Below are 24310 nucleotides of genomic sequence, written 5' to 3' on the forward strand. Positions count from 1 at the left end.
TGAACACTAAATGTTAGGGGTTTTTTTTCTTTGACGTGTCGTATTTGAGTTTGTATACTCGTACGTATGTTTAATAAGTATACCAAATTCATATGTAAGTTTTATCACAAACTAACTTTTGTCTACAACTGCTTCGTTCAGTGGTAGTCCCCATGAAACCGAACTGAAAAGTTGAGGATTTAAGAATTAGAATTAACCAGAAATTTTTGTAAATTGCTGACTTGAGATCGTAAATGATTATAGAAAAAATCCCTGAACAGACTATTTGGCAACATTGCTCGACGTCTCAGCCTCTCTTTCCCACACACCCGTCGTGAAATTCTACCCGTTGCTATACATGCACAGCGCTCGTTCTCCCCACTCCTGTCAGCGAAGATGCACCAGTGCTTTCGTGTTCGTAAGCAGCTTGGTCGCGCTACTTCTTCTCTTTCGTCGGTGAACTTTACACAGTCAAACACGTCCGTGTCGTTCCGTGAGCTCTTCGAGAAAATATTCAAGTTGAAATGTAAAATGGCGTCAGAGTGCTAGTTCCCAATCCGAATACAGAAATTTCACCAATTTTATCTGTGGCCGCGACCGTAGCAAGCACTATCAAAGGGGGCTGTGTAGGCAATTATAGGCAACTACATGGACGCGGCGTGAGACGTGAAGCAGTAAAACTGGCACTCTCCACAAATATAATTTTATATATTTTATTATTACATTTGTATAACGCGTTTGGCTTGTGGGTCGTGCGGTCGACTGTTGCGGGGTGTGTGTGCGGTGCAATATCCTCGCTTTGATAAAAATACACGGGAAAACTGATTTGCGAAAGGTTCCTAGTCGTGGAGAAACGTCAGTGACGAGTGCGAAGCGCGCGATCGCGCGAAAGCTCGCGTCCGTAAGAGGCTTGCGAAGAAAATTAGCGAAGATTGAAGTGCTGGATCGCGTCGACAAAGTTGTCCTTTCGTCGACGAATGTCGGTCGGGCGGGAGTGCGCGGATTGTGCGAGTGACCGCGGCTAGTGCTGTGCAGGGCTCCCTGGCGCGTTTGGACCGGGGGAGTAGTGGAGTGCCGCGGGGCTACGAAGTGGCTTGGCGCCGTTCCCGCCTTGAGGTGTTCCCCTAGACGGGCAACCGTGGAAAAGTTGATTGGCGCACCTAAGGCGACTCGCGAGTCCTAACCGTAGCCGTACTGAAGTGAAGGAAGTGGATTAAGTGCTAGGGAAATGTGTGCCGCCCAAAGCAACGCGACCCAGAGTTTCGGGTACACCTGGGGCTTCGCAGATAACTCGCGGACGGAGTCTGTGGTGGAGATTTCACCGAATATCAACTACACTGTGAGCAGCGAAGCGGTAAGGATCATTTGCGTGATTTGAGGTTTGGGCGCGTTGCTAGTTTCGCGCCATCGGCGGCGTGGCTGCAAACGGGCTTTGTTTACAAAAACACTAGGCCGGGACAGGTCTCGATCTGGATAGGTTTGCTGTGTTTCGGCGGGTTGTTAACATGCATACTTGATTAGGAACGAATGTGTGTTCGTCGCGCTCCCTCGGTAGTAGCGCTGGTGCCCCGTTCTTTTGGTGTGTAAGCTGCGTTGGACAGTGAATGGCTCGATAATGGGTAGTTCGTTGAGCACACATACTTTGTGCCTCGCGGACGAGCGGGCATTATTGCATTGGGTACTTGTTCTTAGGAGTTAATGGCGCAGTGGCCGAGGCTATTCGATATGACCTTGCGATAGAATTCGGATGGCTGGATTTAGCTGCGAGTTCCTTTCCGGATTTGACAGATCAAGTTTAAGTGGAATTAGCTTCAACTGCAATGGGAGTAATCTGAGAAGAGAGTTGTGTACTTCTGCCGTAACAAACGGAAATCATGCAGGCGCTCTTCGCCAAATGGTTTTGCTTCCTCACAAGAACAGACATCGTCGGCGTCGGAAGACTGGATATTATAAGCGGTTTTTTGAATCTTTATGGTGAAAGTACATATGACGCAGTTTTTTCTTAAATATGGCCGTCGGCCGCCCTTCGGTCGAGCTAGCTACATGAGTACACCAAGTGCGCCCTGAAGAAATAGTTGGGCTGGAGAATTCAGGTGGGTTATGGCCCGTTGGTGTTGCGAGATATGAATCTGGAATGTGTGTAGATATGTGTTCCGTAAGGTTTAGAGGCAAAATTGCAATACGCTTGGTGGAAATGGCGGCCTGTGGCACTTGCCTCATTGTCGTACGTGTACGGCACACATCGGTAGATATCCGAGCATGTATAGAATAGGAAAGAATCGGACATAAGCAGACTCGCGGCGCTTCGCTTGTGTTCGCCGAAATACGAAGGCAAGTCGGACCGAAGTGTGCGTCGGTTGGGGGCAGCTACGCTCGTGCTATTGCAATCGAAGCTGACGGCGGGGAATTCTATGAAAGGGATGCACGAAGAAGACAACGTTGCCAGTTGACAATGCAGAATAGAAGTAGTCAAACTGTGCGGTTGCAAGTTGGTTTCTACGACGTGTTGAAGCGCTACTGGTGTTTCCGGTTGTGTTGAACCTTGGATTGTTTGAGGACCGCTGTCGAAATGGAAATGCGAGCTCATAGTGAATACATGTACGCGTGGTTCCCCTGCCACGGAATGAAGCTTCCGCTGAAACCGCGCTCGGCGACCGATACGTTAATACAATGATGCGGATGTTGGATGCCGTCGTTTGAAGAATGAAGTCGAGAATTCTGAAGTGCAAGACTACCGGGGTACATCAGCAACTCGGCTCGTTGCTACATACATACACGTATATGCCATGTGCGCTGGCCACATTTGTATCTATCCAACTATATGGTGTACACAATAGAATAATTGCGGATGGGGCGGGTTATTGGTGTTTACGTAAATATACATTTGGTAAATTTGTTGCTTTAGTAGATGATATCTATATGAAACACGAGGGACATGTGTTTATATGTACATTATGTTGGGATATGGCACACGGTGTATGCGGTGCTTCCTTGATAGTGAGCAGCGCATCATGATTGTGTTTCATGAGTTGTCACAGTATACGAAGAAAACACGTGATTGGGAATGTCAGAAGTGACGTGCCTCCGCTATTGCATTAGTGCTATTGTTTGTTGATTCATTCACATATCTCAACATGGCCTGTTCTCATGGCAGTGAGACTGGAAGGGATCAAGCACGTGGGCGCTGCAATAGCCATTTAGTCCTTCACCCGGTGTAGATTGACCAAGTCAAACAATTTCAGGTCTTGGCGAGAATTTCGTTTGTCCAAGAGAGGTCAATAGGGCTGATTGCGCTTCATTCCCAGCCCATCAATAGTGCAACACATCACTGGCATAATGTCGGAACCTCGAAACTGAACTTTTCATTGATTCCATTTTTATGCATTATATTTTAATTCATTTGGCTTGCCGCTTTGGAGCCTAAATCATCTGTGCCTATCCGGATACTTGCTTTTCAATTTCTGCGTTGTGTACGAACGACACATTTTCCAGAAACATTCTCGAATCGAACTTGAATATTTGAAAGCGTACGCAACCAAGCTATTAAACCATGTAACTCCTAATGGACATATCGGGGGCTATTCTCAGCTGCGGGGCTGCGTTCGTATAGTATCTAGGTTTCAAAAAACTTGCCATTCCGGTTTTTGTTAAAATGAAAATCATTACGACGTAAAGTAGATGTATATTGCCATCTTCCGTAAATTTGTCTGGAAGTTCCTTCCCCTCAAGATTATACAAGAATCATCAAATTTTGCAATAATATAGAAGATTGGTAACGAAGTTATACTAAAACAAAATTGTGTTTTCCGCGTAAATCTACCCCACTCTTAGGCATTGTGTATATGTAAAATGTAAAGATCACATTAAAGTAAATAATGTGACATACTGCTATGCTGGTGGATGCAAAAAGAATCGTCATGCGGCAAATTTTCTTACGGGAGAAGTCCACAACACCTTTCATAACTGAAGCGCCATGTTTTCCCATTATTTGGGAATCAGCAAATTTCTGAATTTTGATTTGCATTTTTTTAGTCGGATCAAGTTTTGCCATCAATATTTCTTTCTTTTTCTCGTGCACTGGAACATCTAAGTAAAGTAAGTGAATCTGCATTGTCTTGGCTTTATTCAGCTGTTATTTACCTTTTCGTTGCTGTGGATCATTTCTTGTCTCGTATGCGTGTGCCCCTACACCACAGTATAGGATCGAATTTCTTAATGTCCAGCTGTTCGAGAGCTACTTCTTTTATTGGTAAGGGTCTATTATCAGTTTTTGATAACAATTGCAATAGGATGATTAGAATAGACGAAATAAGATCCATATTTCAGCTGCTTTCGAGAAGCCAGAAAAAAACAGTTGCATATAATTTTTACATACATACATTTTTACGTTAAGGAAATACTATTTGCTACTTCGTTCCCTGGAGATGAATTACTTTTTTCTTTTCTCCACTGTCACTTCGCTTCCAGTAACATCACTCATGGGGGTAACTGGCTTTGGACCGACTAAATCCTATGTTTGAATTAGTGTCAGGTCAATGTACACAAGTGTTCACGAAGACTTGGAGCCTTTGAGTAACAGTGGGGGTCACTTTCAATGTGCTGCTCTCATTTTCCACTCCGATGCCACCGTTGACAGAAACCACGCTTCTTAGATATGGAAATTGATCGACGCCTTCGATGCTCTGTCCATTGATGCAGATAGAGAGAGTGATAACCTGTCAGGGTGAGAATTTTGGTTTTATTGGTGTTTATTTCAGTCCAACTCTACTTGCCTCTGTTTCTTAATACAAAGCCATTTGGACAAGTTTCATGACCCGGTGGGAGAGCAAAAAGATGTCATCAGCGTAGTTGGAGTGGTTGAAGAAAGACGTTATAGTCCAGTGGACTCTTCCACGTCCTTCGAAGAAGGCAGCATGAAGAACGTTATCGATAATATCTGTATTGATGGTAAAAGGAAGCCCAACCTCAAAATATTAATCCAACAGGTAGGTTTGCCGAATGAGATCATCGTATCTTCTTTAATCGTTTTCATGAAGAATTAGAATGAATTAGGACCAAGCGGAACGTGATCTCGAAACTTATCGCTTTCTTAAAAATATATATAAAAAAATATTGTCATTCCTTACAAGAAAACGACCCTCACCTAGATTTATCTACAAGAACTGCATCGGGAAATGAATAAACTCTTCCTTGACGCTAAATCTGGCCATTTCAACATCTCGCTATCACTGAAACTTGGTTGAAACGAGGAAATCCTTGACTGTAATTGGACCATTTATAGGACTGACTGCAATTGGTGGTCTTTTCGCCATTCATAATTCCTTTTCAAGTGAACATATTACCACCAACTGTAACGATGTATTTGAACACAGCTTTGTCAAAGTTGCAATAGACAAACATAACTTTTTTACTTTGTATATCGGTGTCTTTAATATGCCCCCTGTTCTGGCGATGCTATTTATAGTGACGTATAGAGTGCTTAGAGATTCCAATCGTCCGAAAATCAGGTTTATTGTCGACGAAAGTCATATTTGTCTTCTACCATTGAACTTCCTAGGTACAGGACTTCCAACCAGAATGGAAATTGTTTAGAAATTATCTTTACTACAATAACTTTTATGACGAAGTAGTTGTTAGTCCAACTATTGACGCCTAGAATCTCTTCTCTAATACAGCTCATCATCTCGCCGTTATAGTTGAATTTTCATCTAAGAACTGGCTTTACTGCGTTAGGGTCAATACGTATCGTAGGCTCAACAGAAATCAACAAACGGTTGGAACTCGTCGATTTCATATTGGCCGACGACGATTTACTCAAACGCTGTTTGGGAAGGAACAACGAGTGTTATAATAAAACGCTTTGGGTCTTTCATTTCCAAACTAACGTTTCCAAGGAAGGAAATCGTGGAATTAGGTGTGCGTACAAGTCGAGTTCAATGAAGGACGGACAACTCTTGGGTTTTCTTGATTAGGGTGTCCGACGTGACAAGAAAAATGCCAACAATTTTTTTCAAGCATTCGCCATTTTTAAGGTTTTATTTGGAAAACAAACCAGAAACTATCCAACCGGAAAATCTGAAAAAATCATGAAATTGTCTCTATGCGGTGTCCAGGCCTTAAAATACTCTCAATATCGATATCGAATCTACTCAAATTAAGTTAACAATGTTTTTGTGGAATTGGTTATAAAAATTTGCAGTAATATAGACCACATTACTATATTATTGACCAAGTTATAGTAGCCCAAAGTTGTCTATCCTAGATATCGATATCACACTAAAGTGAGTAGTCTGATATGCTAAATGCGTATACATTATGGCCTACGTACAAACGGGATAGTTTTGCCCTCAAGTAGCAAAATCTTGGTCTATCCTATCACTAATGGCTCCAGTGGTGTGTATAAACCTGGATAAAATGTCGGCCGTTCGCAGTGCTATCGTTGTTTTAATTTGTGTTTATTATAAGTGTTTAATGTCTATGTTGTCCATTTCATTCAGGATGCAGAGAATAAGGTCACGTCGCACGGTATAACTTATGCATACTGGCGTCTGTAACTTGTTGTCGGGATATATAATACTTTACAACAATTAGGCAAACTATTTGTTAGTTACATTACACAGCTTCTGTCTTACGACTGGAAAAACTAGAAGTATGGAAGGTTGCCTACATAATCTCTTGTTTACGTTACGATTTATCGGAGTTGTATTTCTGTACAATATTGAATTTAGGGTGTGAAAATATCAGTCGTTTGGGGTGCGAAGCACCGCCTCCTGATGGATACTCGATGGGCACAGTGTCCATTTCTGCAATAAATGTAATGATACTAGTCGAGTGTTTGCTATCTCCCAATGAGATAATATTGATAATTTTCAAACTTTGAAAGAAATCAGGTGTAGGTGACGGTTCCTAACACTTTACTGATCGGCCGGTCAGCAACAGATTCTTCTTGGCGTCAGCTCTGTTTCGGTTCAGGCTTTCGCACGGGAGCATCTCTGCGTTTCGAATGCTCGGAGTTGTCCGTTTTCTGTTATAAGATAATTAGATTTAACAGAATGTTTATTTTCGTTATATTAATGCTTAACTATATTTATAGACCATACTCTATACAGGGTGTTTCAAACCAACTGAACAAACTGCATGCCAATTACCTCATGTAATTCTAAGCAAAAAAATATTAAGTAATTTTTTTTTGATTGACCCTTCAACTGCTAGTCATTTTCATTTGAAAAAATCTATGTCAACTAAGATATTGAAATTAATGCTGTATTATAGTTCTAAAATACGAATGTCAATTTGTATAAGTTTTTAAAACGCAAAATTTTGATATTTAATTCAATTTTTCTGGAATACACAATGCACTAATTTTCTTTCGAAAAATTGATCTTCTTGTTAACATCATTTTCTCCTAAATACTAAATTAGTGGCAGTTACAAATCTGTACAAGTAAATCATAAAAAGGAAAAAGAGACTGAATTTTCCATGGGAACGAGGAAGTTTGCTTTTAACGGACAAAAAAGAACGCAGTCGATATTTTGATGGAGGAAAATTCAAAGATAAAAACTTTTCAAAGTGATTGTAATAGACAATAGGAAGCTCTTTTGTGGAAACTACGTACTGTTTATGATAACATTCTGGTTGCAATGACATTAGTATTAGGTTGTTGCACATGAAATGGCCGATTTGGCAAGCAAGCAAAGCTAGTTGCCATTTTGCTCCATCAAACCACAACCAGTTGGCGCTGTTGGTGTCGGATAATGAAGTATAAATACTCCTACATTTAATCAAGGAGTTATTTCAGTTTTAACCATCGTTGTGATAACAATGAAAAGGATGGAAAAGAGCCAAGAACGTACACTTGCTCTGTATGAATCAAAACTCGGTCATAAAGCAGCGGAGGCAACCAGGAGCATTAACAGCGCATTTGGAGCTGACGCAGTAAGCGAACGAACACGGCGGTGGTTCGAAAAATTCCGGTCAGACGACGTAAACCTTCAAAGTGAACCACGTGGACATTCAGTGACCATCGATTGACAACGACGAGCTGCGTTTGGTAGTCGAATCAGACACACGTCACTCTGTGAGAGACATTGCAGAGAAACTGGGCGTACATTATTCGACAGGTTCCCGCCACTTGCAACAACTTGGAAAGACAAATGAATTCCGTACGTCCTTACGAAGCAAAACATGGCGCTTCGAATGGAAATTTGCAGTTCTTTACTTTTCCGCAACAGAAGCAAAGAATAGTGACATGTGATGAAAAGTAGATATTATACGACAATCGTCGCCGATCAGCACAAGGACTAGATGCTGATGAGCCACCGAAGCATATCCCGAAACCGAGCCTCCATCCGAAAAAGGTAATGGTGACTGTTTGGTGGTCTACAGCTGAAGTTATCTACTATTCTTTTTTGGCAACTCGAGGAAATGCACCAAAAACTGAGTATTCAACGGCCGAGATTAGTTAATAGAGATGGTGTGATACTCCTTCAGGACAATGCACGAGCTCATATATCCAGAACAACGGTTCAAAAGTTGAATGAATTGCAGTATGAGACTGCCTCATTCACAATATTCACCGGACCTTTCGCCAACCGTCTACCACTTTTTTAAGCATTTGGATAATTTTTTGGCGGAAAAACAATTTAGGAATGAAGAGGCCATTAAAATTGCCTTCGACGAGTTTATCAACACCCGAAAATTGAACTTCTACGAAACTGGTATACATGCTCTTGTATCTCGCTGGGAGAAGTATTTTGAATCGACTGGCACCTATTTTGATTGATTAAATAAATTTTTGTAAGCTTTACAGTCGTTTCAAATTTTAGTACCAAATCGGCCATAATAATTTCAGAAGGAACTTCTTAGGACCTTGGGGCACAAACCATTTCTTTCAAATATCCCTACAGAAAGAAGTGAGATTCCTGAAATTATGTGGAAGTGCCCCATCCTAGTGACGCCATATCTTAATCCTTCTAACAGTTAACAAGTGGCACATTTTCTAATAAATCGAGTCGCACCTCCCCGGGAAAAAAAATTTATAGCCTTCACCTGTCAATCGGTTTAGAACGCTATTGCCCTATTTTTAATTTCAATTGGTTTTGATATGCTTCATGGTTTAATCCATGCCTAAGTACGCCTAGTCCGTTTCTATTTATTGACGAATGTCTTCTTCGTCAATAAATAATATTTTTATTGATGTTTAATACGCTCTTGCATCCACTCGGAGAATCGCACTCCACTTGAAATGGTTTGAATAAGCTTTCTTAATTTTTATTGTTAAAATTGCTTTTGAGTTATGCTCGATTCAGGTTACGATGATCATAGTAACACTTAGAATAGCAGTCGAATTGTTTTTTTTTTCTGCTATTTTAACTATTTCAACTCCTTTACGAACCCCTAGTAAATATAACCTCTTTACACTGATGTGTTAATGGTGTCTTTCAATGAGTCAAAACTAACAAAGATCAATTATGTGGCTTATATAACAGTTATGAAGAGTTTTTACCTCTATTTTATGTCTTAGAGTTGAGGTATTTAGGGTGTTTTTTCAATGAGTGGGTTTCCAATTTAACCTATCATAACTATTACAAATTGAATACTTAGGATAAAATGATGCTAACATGATTTTATTAGAATAGAATTTTATACATTGTGTGGGTTAAAACTCGAGAAAACACGAAAATTTTGGGGGAGAAAAACACGATTTATGCATTTGGAAATTTATTATTTCCAAATGGGTCTCTTTATTAATCCAAATTGACATTCATATTTTAGAGTGAAGTCTTATTTACGATCCATCGTTTATTTCAATACCCGTTATCCGGTTGTTTTGACCCTGTATATTGACATACCTGAATAATATCGATGTTACTTGTTTTACCATCAAAATCGCTACATCTTTCTGCCAATACAGAACTTACGAATGATTATATCGGCGCCATCACCACTATCACTTCTTGAATCATTGTCAGGGCAATCTGATAGTCTAAATCCTATTTTATTTGTTCGTCGCGGACGTTGAGTTTTGTTTATCGCTACGGCAACGGATTAATAGGGTATCGGTGCATAAGCATCAGTGAAAAAAGTCGGCCGGTAGCCTACGGTCGGCAAAATGTTAAGATGATTAGAATCGAAAATTGATCCGCCAACACCATTCACTTCCGGCTGCAACGTAACATTGTGCACATGTGGTGAGATTTGATTGTGATAATCATCTTTAGACGCGCTTGTTTATAGTTTTACACAGCATGGCAGTACCTCGGTAAGCACACAAACGGCCTTCAGCCATACACACCTGCTGTATGCTACACTATAAGCTTCTGTGTCGGACATAGGGAAGTATTTTTATTTCACACTCACGACTTTCTAACGGCGCACACACGCTCTTCTTTGCAATAAAGATTTCACGGCAGTAGAGCAGTGAACCTGACCCTCTCGAAGGAATGCACTAAGAGGGAAAACCTTATGCGGCTGGGCATCATTCAAGTGGACGCATCTCCGCACAGTGTTGACCTGCGATTTTTGTGCGAGAAACCCGCGACGTACTTGGACTTTGTATGAGAAGTCGGTGCGTGAGCCTGGGCCGTTTCGGTGTATTCGGTATGTCTATGACGATGCACAAGAAAATCTAAATACAGAGAACGGTCACGTACTCGCACGTGGTATGTGGAATGTGGCTGTAATGAGGAGGTTGGGATTGTTTCGAGTCGGTGAATTGTATTATATCGACACACTGTAGCGTTGATGTTTGTTTTGCATTGCTTGCGTCATATATGTTTGTGTCGTGCATACTTGTATAGTGTATGAAGGGGGTAGCAGGAAGGGATAGGGGAAACGGCTTGTGTCAAATCAATTGAGTATGTGTTAAATCTTTATCCAGAATTGCGAACTAAATATTGTCGGCCGGTTTCTTTCTGTGATATGAATCATGTGGCCAATGAGGCTGATGAACTCACTGTCTGGTAGGCGGCATTCACGTGGGTTTGTTTACAAACAATGGGACATGAGAGCCTTTGTGGAAAACCTTCGTGCCCCTAAAGAGTTAGGTTTGAAGTGTTGGAGACTGGTATATTTCAATTCTGATGTATAGGCAGAGAAAGTGGCCTTGCTAGGCGAAAGTTTCTGAACTGCAGCTACGAAACAACCTAAACAAGTCGGGAAACCTAAAGATGGGCGCTTCAGGTATGAAAAGTTTTGTGTATTTCGTTTATGAAAACATTTGAGTCGACATTTGCCCCACTAAAACCTAGACGTAATATATATATATATATGGGGTTGGGGAAAAGGTAATGTCGTATTTGTAATCGAATTTTAACGCTTTATTTAACATACTTAGAATTATCCGATTAAAGTCAAATATGCTCGCAAACTTGTTGCCATTTAGAGGGCAACTTCATTATCCCCCTCTTATAAAACCCCCTTCCTAATTTGCAAAAAACTCAGACAGCCAGTTTTCTCAATTCTCTTTTGAGGCGAACTTAGTAGCACCAAGAGCGTTTTGCATGGACCGGAAGAGATGGTAATCACTTGGTGCCAGGTCCGGACGATACGGTGGGCCCGATAGGACATCCCATCCGAGCTTCCGTAGCTTCTGGCGGGTCATCAATGATTTGTGAGGCCGAGCGTTGTCCTAGGGGAACAGAACACCATTCCTTTTGACCAATCCTGGCCGCTTCTGGTCAATCGCCTGCTTCAAACGATCGAGTTGCTCACAGTAGAGGACCGAATTGAGGGTCTGGCCATAGTTGAGCAGCTCATAGTGGATGACTCCCTTCCAATCCCACCAAACACACAGCAAAACCTGCCTGACCGTCAATCCGGGCTTGGCGATGGTTTGGGCCGACTCGTCCACTTTTCATCACAGTCGCCATCCGCTTCAAAAATGGATCGAATTCGTTCCATTTCAACAGTGCATCGCAGGCGTTGATTCGATCCAAGAGATTTTTTTCCGTCAACTCGTGTGGCACCCAAATATCCAGCTTTTTTGGAATCTAATCTTCTACAAATGGTTCCTAACGGTTGCATGGTCCTTACTCAGTTCCTGGTCAATCGAGCGAATACTCACATGCCAGTCTACTTCGACGTTTTCGACGATTTTATCGGTTTCTACGACGATTGGCCTACCAGGTGTATTTTCGACATCTACTATACCAGAACGAAATCGATCGAACCAACGCTGTGCTGTGCGAATCGTTACAGTATCGGACCTATAAACTTCACAATTTTTTTGGCCGCCTTCGTTGCATTTTTACCTCTCAGGTAGTAATAATGTAAAATATGACGAATTTCTTGTTTGGTGGACTCCATCTTTGACGCGCTATAACTTGAGACTGATACGTACGATCATAAAACTGTCAAAGAAACACCTGTTTGAAAGTAATTAGCAACCTCACAAATTAAACTTCTTATTATTTCTTCTTTCTTATTATTTGGTAAGACACCCCGATTGTCAGTTGGACATTAATGATGCTCTACACGAAACGGCGAAATTAATTCCAGTCATTAGTACACGATTTTATATCTAGAAGTCATGAAAAACAAAACCATGATATCAAACAATGATAGAAAGTTCGGCAGCTAAAATTTCTGTCACTACATAAGCTACATCCTTATCCAGAGATTAAATGTTGGTATAAAACCTTATATTAGAACATTAAAAAATTCTGAATTTGGAATGGAAAATTCTGATTTTGAAATGGAAAATTCCGAATTTGAATTGGAAAGTCCTGAAATTGACTTGGAGAAACCTTAAATTAGTTCGGGAAATTCGGAACTTAATTTGGAAACTTCTGAATGAAACAAAACCTATATACCCAAAAATTAACTACGCTTCGTTAACTTTTCAAAGTTGTTTTTTAATTTTTTTTTTGTGTTGATTGTCACTGTTTGGATGTTTGCAAGAGACGATAAAACACTAATGCAATCGCTATTAACAATTATAAAATTTGCGTATTTTAAAACCATGTATTTTGTAAACTTGGAATTGTGGCGGGTGTATGGTGTATCAAAGCCGCTTCGCGTCTGTTGGTGTTCATCAAGGAATCGCCCTCTCACCAATCCTCTTAATACTTGTTATGGACATTTGTTACACGGGATATCCAACGTAGAGCGAACTATTCACTGCTTTATGCAGATGATGTTTACCTAGCGTCTAATAGCAAAAATTATCTTCGGCAACTTGTCCAAAAATGGAATGTTTGTCTCATGCAACACGGTCTCAGATTGATTCTGAATAAAACTGAATTTTTGACGACCTACCCCCATGAAACCGGCACACTCACTGCCAGCGGTAATCACCTACCCCGAACTGAGCGATTTAAATATCTCGGGTCAATGCTATTAGCCAAGGGAGAACTGGGTTATGAAATTGCTTAACGCATTAGCGTAAATTGGATGAAGTCGCGTTTCACAACTACAGGAATACCTCGACTTATCACGTTGATTGGTTCCATGAAAGTGCGTTATAAGTCGGAAATGTGATAAGTCGAAGCATACGAAATACTTGCTCGTATGCATAGGGTAAAGAAGAGTAGAATTCTTCGTTAATTGTCGCTTGTTGCTTATGATGTACCAAAATTTACATTTCGCATATAGCGCCTATTAAGAATCAATTCAAAATACATTCAAAAATGTAAACGGTTTTAAGGTTTAATGTAAACACAAAACCTTATAAAAATCGGTTTACTGTCTGTCTGTCTGTCCGGCACACCCATTTTTCTCGGAGACGGTTATAGCGATTAGCACCAAATTTGGTAGAAAGGTGGGAACTGTGAACGCTCAGGCATGTAGTGAGTTACATCCTTTTACGTCGAATTTAAGGGGGGGGTCCCCATATATGCAAAAGAGGGGTGCACATTTTTTTTTCATCAAATATAGTCATGCGGCGTATCAAATTAAGGTCTCGGTTAGTACTTTTCGAAGCCGAACTTAGTTTTGACATTTGTTAAAAAGGTGGGGAGTGCGGGGGGTTGATAGTGATCATTTTTTTAACGAACCCATTCTCAGAAACCACTTAAAATAAGGGAGCAGAAACTTAAAATCAAGGAGTTGACACTATATGGTGCCTAGGCTCCGAAATACTCTCCATACCGATACCTGTTCAAATAAAGCTAACAATAGTACATTACTATAATTTTTAGTAATTGGCAGGAAAACCCCCCTTAAGTTCACCCCAGAATCACAAAATTTTGCAGCAATATAGGCTACAGAGCATGATCCTGCCAAATTTGGTGAAAATCGCACTATTACTAACAAAGTTACAAGTTCAAAGGTCAAAACTGTCGCTTCTCTGCAAATTCATGATTATGAATATCAATATCACTTGAAAGTGGAAATTTTCACATAATATATGCATATTTTACGTGGTACATGCTAAAGGGACAAATGCACACTCAAATCTCTGTATAAAAAAAATACACAAAACCTTCCATACCTGAAGCGTCTAGCTTCCGGTTTCCCGATTTGTTAGTTTATACTATCAAAATAAAGAGGATATTAGGATATATTATAAAGGTACACATGATTACAAAAGTACACATGTATATAAATATGAATATTTATGAGTCACGGTGAATCCCTGCTGAGGTTTGCAGTTGAGAAGCTGCCCCAAATGTTAACGGTTTGAAAAATTTAGTTAAAGTTGTCTGACTTGCTTTAAGCTTTCTTGATTTGTACATTTCCCGATCACATTCAACACTTTTACTTATTGAAAAGGACACCGTCTGCCTTCTTGCATTGTCTTAATCATCCTCCAAATATCCAACGCCTGGAAATTTTTTTGGTTGGAAACTCTTTTTCTCCCTCGTCTAAATTTTGTTGTACCAATTCTGTGTCATCTGTTACAATATTGAACAATTCTTCGTTGGAAAGTGGCACTTCATGAGAATTAATTACGTCAAATATATCCTCTTCATCGATTTCGTCAAAGCCTATAGTTTTCGCAATTTCAAGAATTTCGCTGTTAATTTCTGAATCCCTGCCGATATCAATGCTAGAAAGAGACTCAGACACTTCTGGTCAGATTTTACGTCAGGTTTGTTCATTGTGCCACTAGTTACCTCTTTCCCAGAAACTTCGACATTTTCAACAGCCTTGAGAATATCGAAATTTTTCCAGATTTTTTTAATTGATAATTGCCTATCTTTATCCAATGCTATTATATCGTCTAAACTTGCCACCAAATGCCTGAAAGTTCGACGCAGATAGCATGCTTTAAAGGTAGCAATTACACTTGGGTCTATGGGTTGCAGCAGAGAAGTGGTATTTGGCGATAGCAACACCACTTTCACATTTTCATCACTTTGGTTGAAATTTGCAGGATGTCCAGGACAATTATCGACTAATAGCAAAACCTTGTACGATAAGTTGTTCTTCCTACAGAATTCTTTCACTCCTTGACAAAATTCATTTCTAAATCATTCAGCGAATAACGCCAAAGTTACCCAAGCCTTTTTATTATATCTTCAAATAAATGGCAGCGTGGGTTTTGAAATATTTTTTAAGGCCCTTGGCTTTTCCGAATGGTACACCAGTAGAGGCTTCAATTTGAAATCGCCAGCGGCATTTCTGTCTTTGGAGACTTTGAAGCCTTGTGATGTAGCTTCTTCCTTGGAAATAATTGTACATGATTGTAAACGCTTCAGTAAAGTCCTGTCTTATCGACATTAAAAACTTGTCTCGGGCTGCAACCGTCTTCATCAATAATACTTTTAAGCATGTCGGGAAATTTTTTCGCTTCTTCATAATCAGCATTAGCCGCTTCTCCAGTCGATTTTAAGTTATGCAGACCAAATCTTGATTTGAACTTGCCGAACCATCTTCCACTTGTATTAAATTCGAAGGCTTCATTTTCACTTCTGATGGTATTGAACAAACTCTCGCCTTTTCTTGGATGACCGGTTGAAATTGATATGTCTCTTTGGTTCATGTCGGGAATCCAGACATCAGCAATTTTCTCCTCGTTCTCTAATACAAAGGGTCGTTGATTTGTTATTATGGTACTTAATGCCTTAATATGTTCGCGAATTTTTTCTGCACACCTTTTTATCTGTCTGATAGTATATGCCTTCAATCCTAAGGAAACAGTCATTTACGCGGCTCTCTCTCCTTCATCCAAACGTTTAATTATTTCCATTTTTGTTTTTAAATTAATAACTTGCCTGTACTTCTTTTTAGAGGAGCTATATCCTTTATCCACACTGCTATGTGGGTTTTTGATCCTTTTTCTATTAAAGCAAGTCTGTCGCTTAGAAAAGAAAGTTTCTTACCAAATTTTAGTCGTTAATTTCTTACTCGAAATCAAACCAATATCGTATTAGGCGTCCTTTAGTCTTGAGTTCTACTACCAAGATTGAATTAAAACTAACGAGGCTTCTTTTATTTATGTGTCACATAATTATGTAAATAGTTGTATGAATTTCAATATTTGCAACGTCCGATCCTTTCAGGCTCTATTTGAATAGATTACTTACATGCAACGGATCCTTATCCAGCGTTATCTAGAAGTGTAATTACCTAACTCGCTCTCAATGTTTATCTAAGAATAATCTTCTAACGTCCTTCCGTTTTCATGTAAACTTGCAAACCCATAATAGACCAAAATAATTTGTTCAGATGGTTTCTTTTGTTCATAACCATCGAAGTTTGTTCACGTGCGCCAAGTTCTTCCCTTTCAACAAATTTGTTAATACGTAACTAAAGATCCAAAAAGCAAGAAATCAATAAAACACATTCACACCTCCCAAATACTTCTAATAATCGAAAACATTCAGAGCTACATTCAATATATATTCCCAAACGGCGCCAGTAATTAGAATAAATATTTTAACTTGAATATATTATGCATATTACCTCCAATCCACTTTTATCTAAGTGATCGAACTCCGACAATGAAAGTGTGTAGAATTAAAAATATGTATGCACATAGTGCTAAAAATTGTGTGATAAATCGAAGCAAAAACGTTTTAACTCGAGGCATGCTCCTTAATTTTTCGAGTGATATAAGTCGAAGTCTGATAAGTCGAGGTATACCTGTAGTGTTCCTTGTGATCGACGTGTCAACGAATGTCTCAAATCTAAAATTTTCGGCAATGTCGTCCGTCCTGTCGCTCTTTATGGTTCTGAGTGTTGAACGATTATAAAAGATAATGGGGTCTTGCGGTAATGGAGACGAAGATTGCGCGTTGGACTAGTGGTTTGCCACGTTCTGATCACATCCGAAATGCGGACCGCGATCGATATGATATTGCACGGATCGTGGAAAAATTGCGAGAGAGGCGTCTTCGGTGATATGGTTACGTAATTCGTGCTAATGAGAATTCACTTACCAAGATTGTTCTGAACATCGAAGTTGATGAAGAGCGACCAAAAGACCAGCCGAAACAACGGTGCCTTGATACGCTGGACGAGGATTTGAAAACCTCGCGATTGCTTCCAGACCAAGTTTTTGATAGAATCAAATGGCGAAACCGATCACGACGAGCGGACCCCGCTTGTGAACAGGACAAAAGCTGAAGAATTCCATCTATTTTAAAAGCGAAGCGGAAGAGATTTTTCCAAAAAAGCCGTCAACAGTCACATTATTTGTTCATATATCTCATTTAAATTCGCTGCTTATTTGTTATTTCAACAAAAAAAACAACTAATTACAGGAAACTCAATAAAATGGGTTAGGGTCCGAATTATATTTTCCAATAGAGCAACGACCCCAACAATCGGCTCGTATAGTACATGAACGACTGCTATATAGTGTTGCAAAAAAAGTGCACTCGTCGTTGCAGTCCACACGCAAACCCAATCGAACATTAGTGGGACTATATCGAAAATCTAACCACTAACACCACATTTCTTCACAGTCTTCTTTAAAAAAAGGCTCAATAAGATGAATGGAATAGTACTCCTCAGACTATTACACAGAAACTTCATCGTCTACAACTTAGGTCCAAAGGTATAAAGAAATATCATAGAATAAAATAGTCGTACGCTAACTTTTGTCGTTCAGAAGTTAGTTTTTAGATTATTTTTTGTAAAATTTTACAGAAATGTGAATGAATACAAACTCTTTTTGAGTTGTCTATTTGTTATGTGTTCGTTTTTGTACTGTTTAAGGTAATTCAAATAAATATGGTTTATAAGATTTTAAGATGTCCATTGTGACGCGTAGTTTATATATCCAAGGGTGGCCAAACTATTAGAAGCACCTATGAAGAGATGCATAATTTCAGTTTATATGCAAGAAAAGCTAATAAACATGTTGTTTTTTTTCTTCAGCCTTTGTCCCGTTCACAAGCCGATCCGGCTCCTCGTGATTGGTTGCGCCATTTTCTTTTATGAAAAATCAGATCTGGATTCAATTGTGATGCTTTCAAATCCCCATCCAGTGCATCAAGCTACCGTTGCTTTGGTCGGCTTTTGATTGGTCACGATCGACTCCACTAATCTTGGCAAGTGAATTCTCGTTAGCGCGAATTACGGAACCATAACATCGAAGACGCCTCTCGCAATATCTTCACGATCCGTGCAACCTCATATCGACCAAAGATATCCTCATTTCAGGTGTGACAAAAACGTATCACGCCTTTAGTTCAACGCAACATCATCGTCTCCATTACCGCAAGACGCCGTTCATTACATTTTATAGTCGGCCAATACTCAGAACCATAGAGGGCGATATGGTGGACGACATTGGCGTAAATTTTAGGTTTGAGAGTTGAGTCTGTTAATACGTTGATCACAAAAACACCAGTTGTGAAACGCCAATTCATCCAGGTTGCGCTAATGCGTTAAGCAATTTCATAACCCAGTTCTCCATTGGCTGATACCATTGACCCGAGGTATTTAAATCGCTCAGTTCTGGACAGGTGACTGCCGCTGACAGTGATTTTGCCTGTTTCATGGGGATCGGTCGTCAAAACTTTTATCCAGATTCAACCTGAGACCGTGTTGCATGAGACGGTCATTCCATTTTTGGACAAGCTGCTCTAGATCATTTTTGCTATTAGACGCTAGGAAAACGTCATCTACATAAAGCAGTGAATAGGGCGCTCGGCGTTGGATATTCCGTGTAACAGTGTCCATAACAAGAACAAAGAGAAGTGATGAGAGGGCGCTTCCTTGATAAACACCAACGGAGACACGAAGTGGTTAAGATATACCTGTCACACTTCAGCTTTTCGGATTATGGTAAAGCAATTGCACCCTGCGTACGAGTTCTTTTGGCACTAAGTTTTATCGTAGAGCATACCAGATAAATTCGCGTGGCACACGGTGAAACGCTTTCTCTAGAGCAAGAAATGCAATGCAAAGAGGGCGGTGCTTCTCACGGTCTTTCTCCATGAATAACCGTGCAGCGTTTATTGCGTCAATAGTTCCGGAGTTCTTGACAAATCTGGCTTGATTCACGGTTATTTGAACGATTTCGCGAATACGATTGTCAAGAATGTGTTTCAAAATCAGCAACCACATCGGATGGTAATTTGAACTGTCTTTCTTTTTCTATATTCGAACTGTGGTACTTTCTTGCCAGTCCCTTTGAGTAGCATTCAGGTTTCCAAGACCTTTCATGATCTTTCGCCTGAATAACAATCACCCTCTTCTTTTGTTGCTAATCATTGACCAGACTATAATGCTAAATAGGTGCTTGGCCCTTGTTACGATACAATCTTCATTAAACTTCTTCACCAGGTCGTCTTTTCACAAAATCTGAAATATCATTCGATGCAGAGAGCAAACTTGGAAAATGAGTTTGAATTTGGTAAAACTGAGAGTATATAGAAGTTAAGTGGTAAACTATTTTTATTAAAAAGAAGTTTAGATATCTTCTTACTATCATCAATAATTCAAATCAAATATTATTATCATTATCAAAATACATCAATTGATCCTTTCATCATCGCAGGCGAAAGAAGTGGCTTCAGTATTGTTTAATAACGTTTCTATCTCAAAAATCAATGTTTTTATCTCAGAAATTTTTCGTGCGGGAAATCTTAATTTTTCTTCATAATAAAAAATATTTATATTTGTATATAACTCTGCCATTCACAAGTATTTGAAAAACCTAGCTAACGAATAAATAATTAGCGACCGTGTGACGAAGTAAAAATCACAAAATTAATTAAATCAACTTAAATAATCTCTTAATCTTAATTAAAATTTAGTTAAATAGTTTGGGTGTCCCGATAGTGCTTAGAGCACAAGGCTGTCGTACGGAAGGTCGCTGTTCGAATCTCACTGGTGGCAGTGAGATTTGTATCGTGATTTAACGTCGGATACCAACCGAATCAGCTGTGAATGAATACCTGGGTCAAATCAGGGTAATCTCGGGCGAGCGCAACGCTGACCGCATTGCCTCCTACAGTGTACTGTAGTGTACCGTTACGGTCTTGAATGTGCTCTAACACACGTTAAGGCCCAGATCCAATATGAATTGTTGTGCCAAGGATAATTATTATTATTATTAAATAATCTGGAAATCAATGCAGAACACGTGTATATCCAAACAAGTATTATATCGCAAAATGGCAATGTTTATTATAAACTGCGTTCAAAGATTCATTGTTGTTAAAACAGTCAAAAAAATATAGCAAAGTAAATCGTCTCTCAAAAACATTAATAACGGCAACTAAATAATTCATATTTAATATGGAAAAAATATATTCTTAAAATTATATAAAAAATTGTGAATGGCTCTAATAATCTCCCCTCCCTCTGCGATTTCATTCATTTCATTCTTTCTATCTGTACTAATGGGTGGAATATCGAAGATGTCGAATAGTTTGTATATATCAGTAGCCGTGTATGCACTTTCACGCATTACTGAAGAGTTCAAGTTTTTATCCCTTTAGCTCTTCTTCGATGGGATGAAATCGTTTTTAGAATATTAAATATTTTTACTATTATTTCTACCCTTTATTCTCAAGATAATCTCAATTTTTCTTTGCATTTGCATTATACCAAATTTTCTAATGTTATTGTAATTCGCTATTACAGATGCCTTATCTACAACTTGCAGATGGGATAACTGTCCAAAAGGATTTGAAAGGTACTATTGCTCACACAAATAAAGGAGTTGTCCGGAGGATGTTTGTGGTGAATGATGCTTTCCCAGGAGCAACACAACGGTATATTTAGAAAATGTTATTGATTATTTTTCATATAATTAATAATTATGATTTTTAGCGTCATCACAACAGGAGGTACAGCAATAAAAAAACAGGACGTTATAAGCATAGGAATCGATAAGAATTGTAATTATTTGTAGATTTGCTTATCCTCGAACCCTGAATCTATTTTCCTTTCCCTTCAATTTTTGTGTACGTGTATTGTATAATTTTTAGATCAAACTATTGTTTTTAAATGCACTTACGTGAAATTTATGACAAGTTATTCGAGTTCATTCCAACGCGGATTAGGTGGATGCTCTTTGGAGGCTAACCCTCATTTTAAACAAAGAAAAATTTACTTTTTTTTTAAATGATAGGACAAACAAATTTGGATAAAAAGTGATTAATGGAATATTATGAATTGCAAAGTGCAGGAATATTTTTGTATGTATTTATCCAGGATAAAGGAAATTTGGTTCTTGGATAGATCCTCTCCATATAACATATTGTAGCTTTGTATTATTAAATTTAGTATCTAATGCATGGCTTCGGTTGTTTTCGATATGTTGATTGATTTTAGTCCAGAAACATCCACGTAATTTCACATAGTTCACTCTTACAATGAGTTTTTTGTTTATTTAAATGATGTATATACATTTAGATGTTGACAGTTTCTTGATGAGTATTTTTTTAGCACTAAAGTCGGTTTCTTGTAAAGTGACCGCAATCTCCCCTTTCTGTTGTTTCGCGACATCCTTAGCTTACGTTAGATACACCTTTTCATGAAATTGGTGGTATACCAGTTTATCTTCCTATAATATAAAATGGTATAAATATAATGAGAAACTACGTAAGTTTCATGAAATTTTTATATGTAATTTCCTTATTATTGGACAGAAATGATTTCTTCAAAGGGAAAATAATCTAAGGATAGGAAAAAGAAAGGACAGTATAACTTCTAGCAAAGAAAACTTGACGTAACACAAAAAACAACAATTATTCGTAGAAAAATAATTATAGCCCCTAGCTTATTTTGTAGTCTGAAGAGATTTCTCAAGAAATGGGTGCATGCATCCCATTAGTTTTTTGTCGGATGGCCTCTATTTTTCAATATGGCACAATAACGTTTCGGCAAACTAGCCAGTAAGTCTTGACATCCCTTAAGCGTGACGTTTTTATAAAATTCTTTAATATTTGTGGAAAGTTCAGCCGAGTTTTTGGTTGGTGGACTTCTAGATTGTCCTGGGTAGTATATATCAATAAAAAGAGTAGATTGTTTTATATTTGGGGACAACCCTGGAATATTTATTTGCGTATATCAATATTTGCTTCTCTCCTCAGTACTTTGGTCTTCTAAACAACCCGCCACCAGTCGCGAAGTGTTTGGGATCATTGCTGGAAAATATCGGGATGAACTCAAACCCAAAGGACTCCATCACATTTTCTATGATGTTTTCTTATTGATCTGATCCCAATGCAGCGCCAAGGAAGTGCTCCCCATACTATGGCATTTCCTCCCCGGTGCTTGATCGTTTTGTATCATCATTCACGGCGCAACATACGGATTAAGTGATCCGCCCACCGCAACCTATTGAGCCGGATTTTATCCACAACTTGATGGTGTCGGTATCGCCCGTAGATTTCGTCGTTATGTAGGCTACGGAATCGTTCATCCTCATCCTCGAGCGCGGCCAAGAGTTCGCAATTTTTCTTGCTAAGAACGCAGGTCTCCGAGGAATACATAAGGACTGGCAAGATCATTGTCTTGTACAGTAAGAAATTTGACCCTATGGTGAGACGTTTCGAGCGGAACAGTTTTTGTAAGCTGAAATAAGCTCTGTTGGCTGACAACAACTGTACGCGGATTTCATCATCATAGCTGTTACCTGTTGCGATTTTCCACCCTGGATAGGAGAAATTTTCAACGGTCTCAAAGTTGTAGTTTCCTATCTTTATTGTTTTCTTTTGACCAGTGCGATTCGATGTTATTGGTTCTTTGGCACTCACGTTGCGACCATGTCCTTCCTCTCGCTTGCCCGAGATCTCGCGCCAATAGTTGGGTGGACTTGAAGAGGATGGTGCCTCCTTGTTGTTAAATGATCTCGAGAGTGATCCTGCTGGCTATGGCTATGAGTGACTTATAGTTTTTAAGTCGATGAATTGCACGGACTTTTTCTTTCATGCTTGGTGGGTGCAGCATTTGTCCGTCGTCTTCAGTTGGCGGGACCTCCAACTCGCCGATATTTTGGTTGTTGAGCAGTTCAGTAATATACTGAACCCATCGCTTCAATATGCCCATTCTGTCGGATTTCAGATTTCCCTCTTTGTCTCGGCAGGATGAGTTTCAAGGTGTATAAGGCTTCATCCTGCTGACTTGTTGGTAAAACTTGCGTTTTCCGTCTGTGAAGTCGCTTCTCAGCTCGACGGAGTTCGTGATAAGTCTCTGCGCCTGCCCGCGCTCTTTGAGAAGCAACATCACTCGGCATGCAACATTCTTTCGTTCCGTTGGTAGCTTACATTCATCGCCGAACCAGACGTTCCGTGGTTAGTGGCTGGGGCGAAGTATGTTTGTGGTGGTATCAATGATAACGTCCTTCAGGTGGTTGTGAAGATCATTTGTTGATGCTTCATCTCCAGGATATCTGTTAGCTGCGGTTATTGCTGCATCCATTGCCCCCTTATAGGTGTTATAGAGGGCTGTGTTGTGGATGGTTACTGAATTCACTTTCACCTGATTGTCAGAGGGGATTAAAGGTGGTGTTGCAATTCGAGCCCGGAGCACTATGCCAACGAGACAGTGATCCAAGTCTATATTGGCCCCCTATATGTTCTGGCTTTCATGAATGCTGAGAGGTGGTCGCGTTCAATCAACTCATAATCAATTTGGTGGAAAGTGGTTCCGTATGTTTGTGGACCGGTTTTCGCGCAAACCCGGGACTTCCAAGAACCATTTCGTGCAATACTGCTAACTGAATAATCCGCAGTTCGTTATCGCCTGCATACGTACTCTCTCTTCAAGTATAATTTTCATAATATACTTGGGGCAGGCTTCGAGAGTCCGCTCAACTGCTTCGTAGAAGGTATCCTTATCCGACTGAACGTTAATAGCCGATCGCTTATGGTTTTGTATTATAATTATTAAAATCTGTTTGTCTATTAGATGTAATTTATTTTGGAATTCTCCGCCAAAAAATCAGTGTTTTTCTGGTAAGTCGTCCCAAGGGCATTTGGTG

General features: G+C 39.5%; 1 protein-coding gene and 1 long non-coding RNA gene across 9 annotated transcripts in view; one reads left to right on the forward strand and one right to left on the reverse strand.

Moving 5' to 3' along the window:
* Window positions 1-416: 416 nt before the first annotated feature.
* LOC119655579 (zinc finger protein 135-like) overlaps window positions 417-24310 on the forward strand; it is a 57063-nt gene continuing 33169 nt past the window's right edge. For 4 of the 8 annotated variants that reach the window (XM_038061513.1, XM_038061516.1, XM_038061514.1 and 1 more), the window contains exons 1-3: window positions 417-1333; window positions 20965-21095; window positions 21154-21221. In XM_038061513.1, the coding sequence (XP_037917441.1) occupies window positions 1208-1333; window positions 20965-21095; window positions 21154-21221 (325 nt within the window). In that variant the 5' untranslated portion in view covers window positions 417-1207. Of the gene's footprint in view, window positions 1334-2047; window positions 2073-7335; window positions 7549-20964; window positions 21096-21153; window positions 21222-24310 lie in introns of those variants that run through there. The other 4 variants (XM_038061517.1, XM_038061518.1, XM_038061520.1 and 1 more) reach the window with 3 other exon arrangements.
* Window positions 6093-11087, reverse strand: LOC119655580. Its single transcript, XR_005249923.1, has 3 exons — window positions 10339-11087; window positions 9831-10276; window positions 6093-7003 (listed from the first exon to the last, which is right to left on the reverse strand). It is a non-coding gene; the product is annotated as an uncharacterized LOC119655580 (long non-coding RNA).

This window comes from Hermetia illucens, chromosome 4, assembly GCF_905115235.1.
Source record: "Hermetia illucens chromosome 4, iHerIll2.2.curated.20191125, whole genome shotgun sequence".
Lineage (NCBI taxonomy): Eukaryota > Metazoa > Arthropoda > Insecta > Diptera > Stratiomyidae > Hermetia > Hermetia illucens.